The sequence below is a fragment of the Mesitornis unicolor genome, unplaced genomic scaffold (assembly GCF_000695765.1).
Source record: "Mesitornis unicolor isolate BGI_N332 unplaced genomic scaffold, ASM69576v1 scaffold19442, whole genome shotgun sequence".
Lineage (NCBI taxonomy): Eukaryota > Metazoa > Chordata > Aves > Mesitornithiformes > Mesitornithidae > Mesitornis > Mesitornis unicolor.
In genome coordinates this window covers 1-15,664 of record NW_010170048.1, presented here as the reverse complement: position 1 = coordinate 15,664, position 15,664 = coordinate 1, and the positions used below count along the sequence as shown (strand labels likewise).

The 15,664-nt window shown below is 40.5% G+C and overlaps 1 protein-coding gene across 1 annotated transcript in view; it reads left to right on the top strand.

The window, feature by feature from the left end:
• ERGIC2 (ERGIC and golgi 2) overlaps positions 1-11,590 on the top strand; it is an 18,038-nt gene extending 6,448 nt beyond the window's left edge. The window contains exons 5-13 of the mRNA XM_010179575.1: positions 1,358-1,398; positions 1,856-1,957; positions 3,311-3,406; positions 4,135-4,190; positions 5,164-5,262; positions 6,467-6,564; positions 9,259-9,421; positions 10,255-10,334; positions 11,099-11,590. Coding sequence (XP_010177877.1) covers positions 1,358-1,398; positions 1,856-1,957; positions 3,311-3,406; positions 4,135-4,190; positions 5,164-5,262; positions 6,467-6,564; positions 9,259-9,421; positions 10,255-10,334; positions 11,099-11,164 — 801 coding nt within the window. The 3' untranslated portion in view covers positions 11,165-11,590. The remainder of the gene's footprint in view (positions 1-1,357; positions 1,399-1,855; positions 1,958-3,310; positions 3,407-4,134; positions 4,191-5,163; positions 5,263-6,466; positions 6,565-9,258; positions 9,422-10,254; positions 10,335-11,098) is intronic.
• The last annotated feature ends 4,074 nt before the right edge of the window (positions 11,591-15,664 follow it).

The following is a 15,664-nucleotide window of genomic DNA, read 5'->3' as shown; positions in this document are numbered from 1 at the left end:
AAGAGGCTAGCACTGGGATTTCTGTATGTTCACCCTCTGCAGATTTGACTACAGCAGACTCCCAGATTAGTGCTTCTTAACAAGCTAGTGATTTCTACAGGTAGTTATTTTTACATATGCAAATTCTAGGGATAAATTCCAGCAGTATTTGATATGGAAGGCAAACTGTCGGAGCTCTCAAAAAGAAAATTGATGTAACTGGCTTCTAACTAGAAGAATACTAAGAAAGGATAGAAAATCTTCATGATATCCTTATAATATGGAATGACATTAAAGATTGTAAATTGGTTTAGTATCCTTTTAATTTCTGCATTGTGAACTGAAGGCTCTGGAACTGTGTCAGCCTATACTCTTAAAGCAGCTTTGCTTGCATGGTACAATAAACTTTGATGTAATTATGCTGTATTAAAGTATTTTATCATTTACAGAAAAACTGTTAGGGAATGTAACTTCCTGCTGTAATTATTACATTCTCTAATAACTGAACTGTACTCCAAATTATAACGGTTCTGTCCAAATTCCCACTGTTGTGTGAGCAGGAGGAGATGGCTGAAGGGAAGGATGCACTTGGGAAGAGGAAGGAGCTCAGTTTTGTTTGCTCTCCTTGGAACGTTTCCTCTTTTTGTCTGGAGAGTCGCATCTGCACTGCTGCAGCTGCTGCATTCTAGCAGTTGCCCCAGTGGCTATAATCTTAGAAAGAGGAAACTTCCTGTATTTAGTCTCTTTTGGCCATAGGTCTGGGTAGGTTTGAGCATTAATTGCAATTGAGTTTACGGTCTGGAGTACATCAGTGTTAACAATACACAGATTTGAGTTTGGTGCACAGATGGATCTGGTGATATTCTTGTGCTGATTGAAGTATAGCAGGTCTGGTAGCTTGTCTTAAAGCAATGCTCAGTGTGGGATGGTCGTGGAAAGAAACAGTCTGCACCTGGACCCTTGTCTTTCAAAGGTTGCTCCTCTGCTTGTGTCATTGCTATTTGCATCAAAACTATGCATGTCTGTTATATCACTTAGAATTAAATTGCCACTTACTGTTGCATCTAGCCTATGTTAGTCAAAGGCTAGAAAGACAGAGACTGCTGACTCAAGTTATGAGAGCTTTAGGAACAGATAGGAAAGTTATAAATGCAAGCAAGTGAATAATTCTGGGGGAAGGGACAGAAATTTCCATACTTGAACAGTGAATGTATTATTTAAAGTGCAAAGTCCTTTCATGAACTCCAGTATGTGGTACCGAGTCTGAAGTTGTTTATAACTCCCCACTCCTTCCCACACCCCAGTTCTCTTCTGGGTTTCATGGATGGGACTTCAGTGCTTCCTGCATGTTTTATTAGGTTTGTTATTTTTTTTTCAGGTAGTATTTGAACTCAGCCCACAACAAAAAGAATGGCAAAGGTAAAGCATCTCAATGTATTATTTGTACTGGAATTGACTTTTAGGTTCACCAGAGTCACACGACAGAACTATTTCTTAGGTCTGTCAGCTCCTGCTTGTAATTTAGGAGTGCAAACCTGTGAAAGGATTTTAATTTACTTTGCTTTTGCCATGATTTGAGATCTCTGTTTTGGAAAAAAATGGCTTTGGACTTATTTGTGGAATTGGGTCATGCAATTGCAAGCCAAGATGTATGGACTTGTTCAGTTTATGTTTCCAAACAAATGCGTGGTAGCACAAGTTTTAATTACGGGTTCAGCTGCATAACACAGACAGCTTAATATCTAAATGTCAAAGCTGAACCATAGTAACAAATTGCCACGTTTTTGCAACTTGCAACTGAAGCTGATAATTAATTGTGAAGTTTTTTTTTTGTTTTGCTGTTGCATGCTTTGACACTTGTCTGTGTAATCTTTAGGACACTGCAGCTAATTCAGAGTAGGCTGCAGGAGGAACATTCTCTTCAAGATGTGATATTCAAAAGTGCTTTTAAAAGTGCTTCTACAGCACTGCCGCCACGGTAAGAAAAAATTGAGATGGTGTCGTTCCCCCCTGCCCCCACCCTATTTAATTAGACTGCAGGTTTTATTGTGGTTATGATTTTTTTTTTTGAGAAGATAAGGTTGTAAGAAAAGAAGACCATGCAGCTTTTTATTGCATTTTAAAATAGTGTACTCGGTACTTGCTTTAGAGGGCTGTTGTTTTCTGAAAACCTCTGGGATTTCCAATCTGGAGACGGTTTCCAGGTTTTATGTGTGCATTTATAGGTATATATGTATACATAATACAGACACGCGCACAAATATACACTCACACCTTTTTAGTCCATTTTATCCGCTGCTTTCTACGTAATGTGAATTAGTAATGCCAAAGCAATGCTAAACAAGAGTATTTTTAATTTTTTTTTTTAAATTAAATACTATCTTTCTGTCCAGCAACTTTTTAAAAACGTTCTGCTATTATTATTTATGTTAGTAAATGCCCTGGTCTAAGATAGCACTGTTAAAATTGTGTGGAGAAACCTTGCTCTTTTCACTTTATTCCAACTACCCATAAAATGCCAAGAGACTCATGCATAGAAGACTTGGTCTGCATGAATCTAGATGCTCTGGGATTATTCTTTTTCCTCCAGGGAAAAAAGCTTTCTACATGAAAGCTGAAATTCTTTTCCCCTTAAAAACAAACAAACAATATAAACCAAAACAAACACCAAAAATGCTGCATGCACTTTCCACATTGTAGTCTCCTTGTCTGAGGACCACATACATCCTTGCTTCTGAAGGCTTTTCTCCTTTAGTGTCTTCAGAGTCATTGAGTCCTTCTGTGTCTCTACAATACTTGTTAGTGCAGCATTTGAGATGGTATTTATACTTGAGATGTGTTTATATGTTCTTAGTCATGGACATCCCAACAAGTGTGGGAAGAGGAATGTTTCATAAAAAATAAATATTGAAAGCTGTTCTTGCTGCAGTGGTGTTAATGTGACTAAGATATTTTGTTTTATTCATTGTAGCATTAGAACTTTCCCAACAAACCATTTTGATAGAAGTAATTGGGGGAAAAAAATCCCTTGGGCAGCGAGATATACTTATGGTCTTAGGTTTTGTGTTCACATCTTCAGCTACCATAAATTGGCTTTGTAGGCCAGATCTCTGAATAGAAGTACAAATGAAAGCTTATTGATTTTATCAGACTGACCTTTATTAGGTTCCTTTCCTTCCACTATCCCTGCTATAATTCCAGAAGAATACAATGAGGAGAGGTAGATGATAATGCTGTATCTTTATGCTAGGAAAAATAAATCTAACTGTACTGCTGTTATTTCTGTTAGTGAATATTCTCAAGTGTTCTTTATGTTGTTTTGTTTAAACAGGGAAGATAATTTCTTACAGTCTCCAGATGCATGCAGAATTCATGGTCATCTCTATGTCAATAAAGTGGCAGGGAACTTTCACATAACTGTGGGCAAGTATGTTCTGTTCAATTCCTGAAAATTAAAAAATAAAAATAAAAAATTACTTATACGTTATATATAGTGCATTATTGGATGGAGTAGTAAGGATGAAGTGTGACTGAGAGGCTGTTTTACTTACCAGACAGAGTTGCACTTTTTCCCCCTATCTTCGCACTGTTTCTAGTTTCTGTGTTGTACTTTCTTTACAGGTCTACAAACAAGTGTCCAGATTTGAAGTTACCTTAACTGAGTCAGGGAGCAAAGGAGCAAATACAAAGCATAGTTAACTTGTTTACCATAAAACAAGTACGGCACAGTTTTCATTAGTAACTTGAGCAGTTCTGCAGCTTTTCATGTGGGAGACCTTGGTGGCTCTTCTAGTAGCCTGGTGACTTTATGTGGTTTTGACATTTCTGAAAAAGCAAGATGATAATTTTGCTTAACAGGGTTTACACAAGTCTAAATGTTTCTGTGCCTTGTCAATCAGGCTGTCTGTACTTGGCAGTAATAAAATGTCATGGATTTTTTAAATATATACACACACAATTTATATATATGTATATGTAGATTTGTAAAACATATCTATATCTTTAAACATATATATATTATGTTAAAAAAATGTGCATGTGTGTGTGAATAGAAAGTATTGAAGTTATTTTTCTACATAGTCCTGTTTAGGAAAACTGTGTTTTGTGTGGGTTCATTGAATAAGTTTTTCATAAAACATACATTGCTTTCTTTAGGGCAATACCACACCCTCGAGGCCATGCACACTTGGCAGCCCTTGTAAGCCACGAGTGTAAGTTCTTTCTATTGTCTCCATGTGAACAAGTATACTTTTGTTCAGATTTCTGTCTCCTAATCCGTATGTTAATGTAGGTTGCTGTTGTAAAGTTGTTCTGAGTGGGTTATTGCATTGTAGAGGAAAGTGAAGATTATTCTTTGCAAATGTATGACTCAGTAATGCCTTACTTTCATACATTTAACACTACTAGTATTATCTTTAGGTTGCTTTTACTGAAATAATAGCACAGGAATCTCAGTTATATTTTGTTCTAATACAGATACCATACAAAATTCCTGTATTTCAGTCCAGAGTACCTATTCTGTGCAAGATCTGTTTTTATAAGGTTAAAAATTTCTGGCCTTTGTCCTTAGAAACTTTGTTTTTAGGTTATGAATCTAGATACTAAATGTTCGTTGCTGCTGTACGTAATGTGAAGCAAGGGTGACTTACTGTGAAAAATGAACTTGGTGTTGGTTAGACCTCCAAATGTCTACTCAAGAATTTATGTCAACACAAGTGCATAGTATTATAGAGCTTAAATGTCTGCAAAATCAGGAAATGTAGTAACTCGGTAGTTGCCTTATGCTTCCTCTGTACATTTCATTTATGAAATTTTAGTCTTTCAAATACTGTTACACACAAGAACCTGAACTGTACAATAACTTCAGTATTTGGCCAAGAGAAATTTCCTGTAATGAAAATTTAACTTCAGTGCCAGGATTGATTCAGGTAGAGTTATAATTTGTTTTAGAAGTTCTGTTCTAGAGAAATTCAATTTACTTATTAAAGATTTTGACTTTGAGTTTTGTTTGAAATGTGTATGTAGATGCAGTGATACAGTCACAGGCACAAATCCAATGAAATGCACACCAGTGTTTGAAATATTCCAATGCGTTTTCCAATGTGAGAAATGGGTACATCTTTTTCTCTGAGTGCGGAATCTCAGTGTAAAAATGTTGTTTAATTCCTCTGTATTGTCTTTCAGCTTATAACTTCTCTCACAGAATAGATCATTTGTCATTTGGAGAGCTTATTCCAGGAATTATTAATCCTTTGGATGGAACAGAAAAAATAGCATCAGATCGTAAGTGTTGTGTGTTTTAAAAAGCATCTTGTTTTCTATATTTTTCCAATAACTGCATTTAAAATAGTATTGTTTTTCGTGGATGTTGTGATTTACAAATAGTGTGTCCTCTTCAATTTGGTAGGGAGCAATGCACTGTTCAGTTATCTACATGGCATCTTAAATGGGCGGTTTCTTTTTAATATTAGTATCGCTGTACTTTGCTGTTGCGCTGAAGTTTATTGGCAGTTTCTTTTTGATATGTGTTATGTTGAAGTTACAGTATGTCTGAACATACTGCGAAGAATGTTGCAGCAGTATGCTGCAGTGGAGATTGATCGGTCTGATTGTTGTCATTAATGGGAAAAAATAAGTCTGATTTGGTTTAAAAAGAAATAGCATCAGAAGTCCTGGATTTTATTCCTGTATTTGGTTTGTCACTTCCACAGTGCATTTTGTGAGACTACTACAGGAAGGGGTTGTGTATCACTTCCTCATGTATACATAAAGAAGTATAGTAACCTGTTTTACAGAGCTACCTACGCCCTATCCTCTGACTTGCATTCCCCAGGAGAGCGATTCCCGCAACTCTGTAAGCTGCTGTTGTCTCCAAGGCAGTCAGTCCATTGGCTGTTCCAGCCAGTGTGGTTTTTAGGGTAGTTAAAACAAATTGCTCCAGTCTATCAGTATTTTTTTCTCTTAGGGAATTGCACGAAGACAGAGCAATCATAAATGCATAAACTTGCTGATTGCGCTAGAAGAATTCTCTAGAAGTCTGTCTAATCAAGAGAAAAACCGTAACCAGTTTAGACCGGCTTCCAGCATTGGGTAGACAATTCAGTGGCTAAAATCTGTTCAAACCACTGTTGAGATGTGTATCACGCAAAATGTGACTGTATGAAACTTGTGCCCTGGCAAACACTATCCATGCGTTGCATTTGAAGCTTTGAGTGGCCTGACCTTAATGAATCTTTTCATTACATGGGTAAAATGTAAATTTCTCCAAGTACAAATGTGATGTAGGCCTTGCCTGTGAAAACTAACTTTGTTCGTGCAGGTGGTGCTGAAGTAGTGTTGGCAGTGCTGGGACTCCTTGAGGAATGTCCCTAGTGTATATGGCTTAGTTGATTAGCTATTTTGAGTATTATTTGTTTGTTTTCTTTGTGAATCTCAGATGTTTTTTGACTCTGTACTTAATTCAACAGTGAGATTTGTTTTCTTTTAGACAACCAGATGTTCCAGTATTTCATCACAGTTGTGCCAACCAAACTCCATACGTATAAAATTTCAGCAGAAACTCATCAATTTTCAGTGACAGAAAGGGTAAGTAGAAGTAAGAGTAAACTAGATTTACCTGTAAGTAATGTAATACTAATGGTAAAGTATACATGCTTGGTAACACGTGCTAACATTAGTGTTTTGCATCTGTAGATCTGAAGTCTGATACTAGAATTAATGATAGATATGCAGTCATTTCCACCTCACTGGATGCTAATAGTGGTGCTGGTGGTGAAATCCTGCAAGTTTTAGGTCTGTAGTCTTGTGTGTAGCTTTTCAAATATTTAATCCACCTTTAGCTTTTTATCCGTATGGGAAGCAAACCAAAAATGCAGCTTGCTTGAACGTCATGAACTTGGTTGTGGAGTATTAGAAACGGAAACAAAGGTAGTTTGTATGAAAAACTAATCACACAAAAAGCATCTCTCTCTCTCAGCTGTCTTGTTTAGCCTTTGTTGAACCACTAACTTTAACTATTCTTCACACTAGAGAGCTCCGATTTCTAGGCTTCAGGAGACTTTTAATTCTGAGTCTGTAAAGGAAAGTGGTTCTTACAGCAAAATACATGGGCAAATCACAAGGTACTAATTTTAAAGACTGCTGTAAATAAGAAAAAGCCTTATGTGTACGAGCTACATGTCTCAGTTCCAGACACTGAACTCTGTTTTGATCTTTTATTCAAAAGCCAAAGGAAAAAAAATATCAAAAAGTTTAGTTAAAAATGGCAGATAAAAGCAAGAGGTAAGAAGAAAGCCTTGCATTGAAAGGAAATGCAGAGCTTAGGATGCATTTCACTGTAATACAGTTTGTGGTGGTCTCCAAAGGAGAAAAATATATTTCCTCACAATTCCATGCTCTGCTTCTGAAAAATACATCGCTTGGGGAAGTAGAATAGAGGTGATGTCTTGGGCTTCAATCTGGGACATCCAGACTGCTGAAAGGGAAAGGTTCACTCTGAAAGTCATGGAAGATGGAGTGAAGAGAGGAACGAACAGGAATTTCATCATGCCGTGCACTCCCGTCTGCTGCTGCTTTAGCAATTTGCTTCGTGTTTTCTCTGCACAATCTCTGCGACAACTAAGGCACTCCTTAAACTTCTGGACATCAGTCAACTGCTTTTCTTACTCCTTATTGGATTTTTTAATCTTGTATTAATTTTTTTTCTCCTTCTGCTCTAAAGATGGTTTCTGTTAATTAACTGTGCAGTTTTAGTTATCTCTCTAAATTTTTGTCAGGATGTATTTTTTTGAGAGCTGAAACACAGTCACAGGTTGCTTAGGAGAAAAGCTTGTGAATAGTGGAGGTAAAGGGGCATTACATTCTTGCTTGCTCTGTCTCAGTCGTGAGCCGCCTTGTCTGTAAAGCCTGTTTGCTCTTTGGAAACTGAATACTCCTAGCAGATGAGCTGGGAAAGGCTATTAGGAACAGTTATTTGCTGAACAACTTAGTCCATTTATTTTATAATATATAATATATGCAGACCTGGAAAAAGGTGTTCAGCTCGCCATGGCTGGAACTTGAATACAGTAAGGTTTAATTGCCAGTGGAGAACAGACTGGGAAGCAGTTTGAAAGATGTGGACAGAATCATCTCCGCTGTTGTTATGTTTGATTTGCCGTTTTTATCTGTGTTAAAAAGATTTAACTCTAGGAAGACTTCACTGAGATACCTGATGCAGGGTTAGTTATTTTCAGCAGGTTTTAGCAACCAACAGTTAAATCTTCTGCAGCACAAGCTACAAGGAGACCAAAATGGTCTGCAGAAAAGGAATTATGTATCTCTTGAGGGTGGAGTTTTGGGCGTTCTGTTTAACTTCTTACTCTTTTTTCACCATTTGACCTCAAAAGATTAATAAGGCTTAGGGACCAATAACACAAACATTATTTTTTGTCTCTTGCCGATGGCAAGATTCTGTTAAACTACCTTCAGTCTTCTCTTCTTCCTTTGTATGCCTGATCCTCCATCTTCTAATGCTGAGTGTTGTCATGCTCTTAAAATATAGAAAGCATTCTCTACTGTTTTGAGGTGATTTTTTTTTTAACCATTGCAGAGTTTTCTGCCTGTTACCATGACTGATCTAATTTAACTTAAGATTCTGAATTTCTGTTGTGGTACTCTCTAGTTTAGAGTATTCCCTGGTATTTTTAAGAACCAGCAATTAAATCCTCTGTGGCATGTGAATTAGAGATATGCTCCAAGGAAGGAGGAGGATGGAGCCTAATGAGTCTTAGATGCAGTCTGTGGATTTATATACACCATCTGGGAAAGCTGTCGTAGTTAAGGCTGCTCTGCAACTTAAATGTCTCCTGAAGGTCTCATCCTGTTTTCAGTGACTAATAGCAGTGCAGAAGGCAGGAAGAGTTGAGGCACTGTACGGTACCAGTGCACTTATTTGAGTTCACGGACTAGTCCGAGACTGTGGCACTCATACGTACTGAAAGCAACTTGGTTATAAACATCCTTGCTTAAAGGACCATGTAAGCAAAGGTTGAGAGGACAGTACCAGAGCATGATAGTGAACACTGATAAGCAGCACAGAAGAACAGTGACCAGGAATATAAATTGTTATTTAATTATCTTTGGGTTTTAGAAGGTACTGGCCAAAATGATCTTGGTGTTCCCTGGTCTTCTGTCGATTGCTGACTGATGAAGTAGCCCTTTGTCATCACATCTGTTCAGGTTGTTTTCCTTGTGACTAGTAGAAAGTGACTAACTTGTGTTTCTCTCTCTTTCTTTCAGGAAAGAGTAATTAACCACGCAGCTGGCAGCCATGGGGTGTCAGGAATATTCATGAAATATGATATCAGTTCACTTATGGTGACGGTGACAGAAGAACACATGCCTTTTTGGCAATTCTTAGTGAGGCTCTGTGGCATTATTGGGGGAATTTTTTCAACTACAGGTAATTATCAGTGCTTTCCCTCTGAAGTTCTACCAGAGTTGTTTGGCCATGATTATGTTATGGATAAAATACAGGGAGTCCTGAACCTCTAGCAGGTTTAAGATGAAGAACCCTTTTGTGTGCACTGACATGTGCAATGAAAGCTGCTGATATTTGGTGTTCCATTATGCTGTTTCTGCTGTGCTGAGGGCCTTTTGTTTCCTTTTTGGTAACTGTCGCATAATTAATTTCTGGAAGAGCAAGGAGATATAGATATAGATACACACACACACACACACAGACTTCTGATATTCTGTGTACTTCCTGTATTTGGGATCCAATGCTAAATCAGTGCCAAAGTTGAGATAAAATTTCCATCTGAAGTAATTGGGAGGATTTTTCTTGTGTAACTGGTCAATTACTGCAGGACTTGCTCCTTCAAAGAAAATAAACTAAATTGAAAAGACACAATTCACTTACTAGTCAAGACATAATAGGGTATCTTGATTACTAGTTATTTCTTTTCTTGGCTTTCACTTGAAGAGAGCATAGTAAAGAGACCCTCAACTAAGAGCTCTCTTTCAAAGTAGATATTTCTGTACCACAGAATGTATTTTCAGCCATGGAGGTTGCATAGAGGAAATTACATTTGCTTGGCTAGCTTTGGTTTTGATTTTATTACTGCAATTCAGAGTGTTAGAAACTAACACCCCCTCCCTGTCCTTGACGTTTTGTTTTTTTATGTTAATTTCTCAGTTTCACATACTGATATCGTCTAGAGTTCCACTGTAATACTTCTACAAATACTACAGTTTGGCTACTTGTGACACTTCAAATCTTGTTTGACATTGCAGGAATTTTACATGGCTTTGGAAGATTTGTAGCAGAAGTTATTTTTTGCCGTTTCAGACTGGGCTCTTACAAGTCCACATCGGTAAGAAAAACCTTATCTCTAAGTATTAAACAAGTGGTGCAGCGACCTGAGGATGGGTGATAAGGACAACTTTGGCACTCAGTTCCCAGCGGAATTTAAGATGCTTGCAGTAAACCCTCCCCTTGACATTAATATGAGCTGCAATTCCACAGCTTTTAAAAACAGAAAACCTAACATGTGAGGAAGCAAGGTGTTTTCTAAGAAGTAGAATTAATGAAACGGAGTCTCTTGGAGATTTCTCTGCTACATTCTCTCCGTTGTCCTTACTACTTTTTTTGTATTACAAAAATTACATGTTTTCCCAGGCCCTGTCAGTCTCCCTCACGTGCTCTTCTGCTTGGCTTGCTGACCAGAGGGACGCTGCATGCTGCAGGGGTTCAGTGCTGAACTGAGCAGTAGATTTGCCTGCAGGCTGCTGCCAAGCAGTGTGAAAGAGCTGAGCAGTCGCCACCTTTCCCTTCATTTGGCATCAATAGGATTGCTCCTCTGGCAACTACTTGATTTTATTTTGCTTTTATTTTTCCCATTTAAGCCTGCAGGTAGCCTTTAAGACCTCTGCCTTTCTCTTGAATTGATTAAAGTTTGCCAGCTGGCAAGGTTCTGTGAGCTGTGGTAGAGGAGGGAAGGCAAGCAGATTTGTGTAATTTTTGTTTAGGAGACCAGGCAAAAGGCATGCAAGAAAAACCCAAGAATAAACCTGGGGAGGGAGGGGAGATTCTGTTTCTGGACAAGCCATTAATAACACTTTGGTTTTGTTTGACTAGGTCCCACTTCCCGATGGCCACACAAGCAACCACTTACCTCTAATTACAGACAATAGTATGCATTAGCCTCCTGAGAAGAGTTTCTTTCTTCCTGCCTGATACAGAAGACATTTTTTTATAATAAAGAAAATGTGCAATACGCTGAGACTGTGCTGATGGGCAGCAAAAAATGAAGCCTTTACAAAAAAACCCCAACCAACCAACCAATTTGTGTAACTTTTTCCTTTTCAAAGTGCACATGGAGTCATAGGAGGTTGTGAGACAGTGAGGTGGTCCATCTTCTGGAGGTTAAAGGAGTGCTGCTGCCAGTACAGTATTCATGGTCAGGCTGAATGTCTGTGGTGACTGCCATGGACTGCTGAAGCATCTCAGTGATTTGGTTCTGTGCCTGGGAGAGGCTAGCAGGCTCCAAGGAGAAGAGCGCAAGTGGGATGTGGGGAAGGGCTGAGCAGCAGGCTAAGAGGCACAGGAATAGAGCTGGGTTTTCTTTTATGTGTACAAACTGGGGTTTGGGTTTTCTTGTGTAATGGTGGGGCTGTGGCTAAGATGCTCCTTCTTACAGGTGGGGAGCAGTCCTAGAAAATCGTGAAGAAGAGGGAGATGAGAGAGCGCTCAGGGAGTAAGGTGGAACCCAAGCTGCCGCTGCCTTTCTGCAGTCCCACCATTCCTTAAACAGGAGTTCCTCTGTGTGTTCACACAGCCACTTTGCCCACAGTGAGAAAAGCACGTCTGGGGTTGATGAGTGCCCAAGGACTCGGAATGGGCTCCAGTGTGCATTATTTTTGACTTGGAATAAGAAGCCTTTTAAAGAAGGCATTTCACTGTAGTTTTGATAAAAACACAAGACTCCCTAGCAAAAGATACGGAAATCTCTGTACACCCCTTTCTCTGTAAAGGAATTGCTTTGATGCAGCCTTTGCTGTACCCTTGCTGCTGTGGTAAGCCATGGTATGAAAATCCTGGAAATGGGGAGAAAAAAGAGCAAGAAGCCGCTGTGCTTGGTTCAGTTCAGCACTGCTGCAGCAGTGTGGGGTTCAGGGCAGCTGAGGTCTGCTCGCCCAGGCGGGGAGCAGTGGAGTTGGTCTCCACGTGGTAGGGGACTTCAGGGAATCCAAAACATTTTGCTGCCGACAGATGATGAGAAGGGATCTGTAGGATTAATCCTTATTGTTCATGAAGGTTTTTGTAAAATAAATGGAGAGAGCAATATCAGTTTTATATTGTAAATATGTTACTGAAAATGAATGTTATTAATGCAGATGGTGCTTTGAGAAACTAAACATCCTTTTATTGCTGAACTACTGGGATACACCTGTGGTTGAACAGTTACTCCACTGGGGTGAAAAATTAATAATAGACTCCTTCTTGGCAAAACTGATTTAATAATATATTAGGAGATGGTGCTGACCCTGGCCTTACTCACCATGGAATGGACATTATAATTGAGAGGACTAACTGGAAAAATAAAAATCTCTGTGCTGGTGTCAGATTTTGCTGACTTCTGTTAACGGATGCTTGGACACTTGGCTCTGGATGGTGAGCTCAGTGTAAATAATACAGCTGAGTGGCTCTGCAAAGTAAAGGGCTTCCTAAACGTAGAAATTATATAAAATAGTAAATAAGCTGTGGGAAATGAGGAAAGACCTTTGTTCAATTAGACTGTTGAGACAGAAGTTGAAGGAAGCCAGGTCTTGGGGATGACAGCCAGGTTTGGGGTGTTCTCTTCTGTGATTTTTTTTTTAACAGTGATTAAAACTCCAGCACCTTGAGAAACACTTGTCCTCAGTGAGCAGGAAAAACGAAAGCTGTAAGTTCTTTGGTTCCTGTTTCTCTTTGGCACTTCCCTCTGAGGTTTCTTCCCTACTTCTGCTCAGAATGGTTCTGCTCTGGGCTTTGTCCTGGTGGTTGTTTCTTACCTGCCTGGAACAGACTGCGCTGGTGGGAGATGCTGATCACAGCTGACTTTCTGTACCAGAACTTCAATGTCTTTTTCTATTGTGACATAAAATAGCCAAGTGGCTCAGTGTGTCTTCAGTCCTTGTGTGGTGTGTTCATGTTGTTCTGTCTAGAGCAAAGCTTGTGTGATGGCTGGCTGCTAATGGAAAAAGATTTGGGATGGACTTCCAGATGTGAGTAGATGCATTTTGGAGTGAATTTCAGGATCAGCTGAACCTGTGCTGCTGCCCTGTTTGCTTTCCCTCCACAGAGGGTTTGGTTGTTACGGCTGATACTGCTTACCTCTGTACCACACCTTGTCATTAGCTTAACCAACACCTGCGAGGGTGCTCCAGAGAAGATAGTTGTTCATTGCAGTGACTTTTTGGGTCATGTTTATGCTATGGGCAAGACGTGAGAGTGTAGTACAGAAAAATGGAAGGAATGGGTGTCCCAAGGGAAATAGAAACGTTGGTGTTGATGTAATGTGTATTTTCTGAAAGAAGTAGATGAAAAATACCATTATCTGGGGCAGGAAAGATGGTCAAAATGATGTATTTTTATCTTTGGCTCTTACATGATGTTGGAGAGAACATGGTAAGAAATATTTAGCCTTGATAAGGTGCTTTTGTAGCAACCATTTGCAGACTGTTCTGGCTCCCTGCCCCTCAGCCATCGTGGGCAAAAGCCTTCCCTGCTCCCAGCTGCCGTGGTTTGGGTTTGCCCCACTGCTGCCGTGCCTTCGGGGTGCAGCAGAAGCATGGTTGCCTTGACCACCTCTGAGACCTGGAGCGCTGTGCCTGGATGTGGCTGTCCCCTGCATCCCTGGAGCTGCACCCCAGTGTCACAGAAAGCCAGCGCCAGCCCCTAGAGGTGAGGAGGGGATGGGAGCAGATGCTTCTCCAGTAATTGTTGTTTTTAGGACTCAAGAGGAAACACTGAGCTGAGTTTTTAACCAGACACGGCACCTTTGGCTCTGTCACCTGCCAGTCAAGATTGCACAGTGTTGACAAGAAGTTGCTGTAAAATCTCAGAGTTAAGATGACAGACTTCACTACTGTGTTTCTGGGTGTATTTTGCAAAAGGTTTCTGATAGAGAAAGGAAAAGGCAAGGATGCAGGCAGCCCTGGCACCTGCAGGAGGTCAGTAAGGGCACGTGCTTGCTTTATGGTACAGCTCTTCTCATTCTTCACCATGACGTTTTCGGCAGGTGTTTTGGGGCTCGCTGGCAGGGAGGTGAGGAAGAAGTGCACGTGTGTCTGTAGCAAGAAAGGGGTTGGGGTAACCCATGTAGCAGACTTCAAAAAAGCAAACCCAAGCTGCTCTTTACTCTGCTGAAATTCTCATCCTAGAAACAAGTAATTTGAAAGAAAGTTCAGCTCTTTCCATCCCAAAATCATGCTGGTGGGGGCCTGCACTGTGAGTGCGGTGCCCAGCCTTTCTCTGCCTTAGGTGGCCGTGTCCATGGGGTGGCCCGTGGTGGGACAGGAGGATGTGCTGGTGGAGTTGGTCCTGCTCAGAGCTGAGCAAGGACTCTCCCTCCTCTGCTGTGCCCTGCCCGAGATCCTCTTGAGCCTTTCAGGGACAAATTAGACAAACTGAGCCCTAAGCAGTCGGCACAGTTGCTTAGGAACAGCCAGAGGCAGAGATGTATTTGGTATAAATGGAGCAGTGCTTAACTGTACCAACAGCACCAAGGCCGGGGGCAGCTGATGCCTCATTTGCCGGTTCTGTGAGAGAGGATTTGGTACTGAGGGTGTCTTGTACAACGTGTCCCTGATGCCGTGACACTGAAGCAGGAGGGATGGGATCATCTTGGTGGCATCTCCGCTGGCGCTGATGATACGAAAACTCCCTGCTGTTTCTTCAGAGGTAGCCAAGCACCACAGCTTTTTTCTGCGAAGATGGGAAATGAGAACAGCTTGTTTGGGGGTGCTTGTAAAGATCCCTGTTTTTAAAAGGCACCCCAGAAGGCAGGGATGTGGGAGGATACATCTACGTGCTTAGGTGCAAAGTTACTTCTCGTAAAGACACTTCAGGTTTTTTCCCTTTCTACCAACACTCGGTTAATGCAAATCAAGTCTGGTATTTGGCTTTGGCAGTGGTCTGTTTTTAAGAGAAAGTATCCTTGCCTGCATATATAGTTACGGCATAGTAGTTAATGCTTCCAGAAGCCTTAAGGGACGATCTCTGTTGCCTTTGGTGCCACGGCAAGGCCTTGGTGTTGTAGGTCTTGTATGTAGAAGGTGTAGGTCCACCTTACGCCCTTGCACACCTTGCTAGAGCACAGGCGTGTGTTTCAGCTGGTTTAGTTAAAATGGTATGAAATGCTTCATCTTTTCCTTCTGCTGTGGCTTAGTGTCCTTTCAAAAGCATTTCTGGTTGCCTCTTCGTTTCTTCAGGAAGAGTTTTCTGAGAGCTGGTCCATAAATGCATTAAAGCAGAAACCCTTAAAGCCGGGTGGTGCAGGGTGCTTTCGATGGGGGAGAGCTCCTCTTCCAGCAGGACTGCTTGCTGCTGAACCAGAGCTGGCTGCATTTCTGAGCTCCAGCCCCTGTGGAGCCCAGGTGTTTGTGTCCCTTCCTAGGTTTAGCTGTAAAGCCAGGGAATTGGATGTTTTAGGGTTTTTTT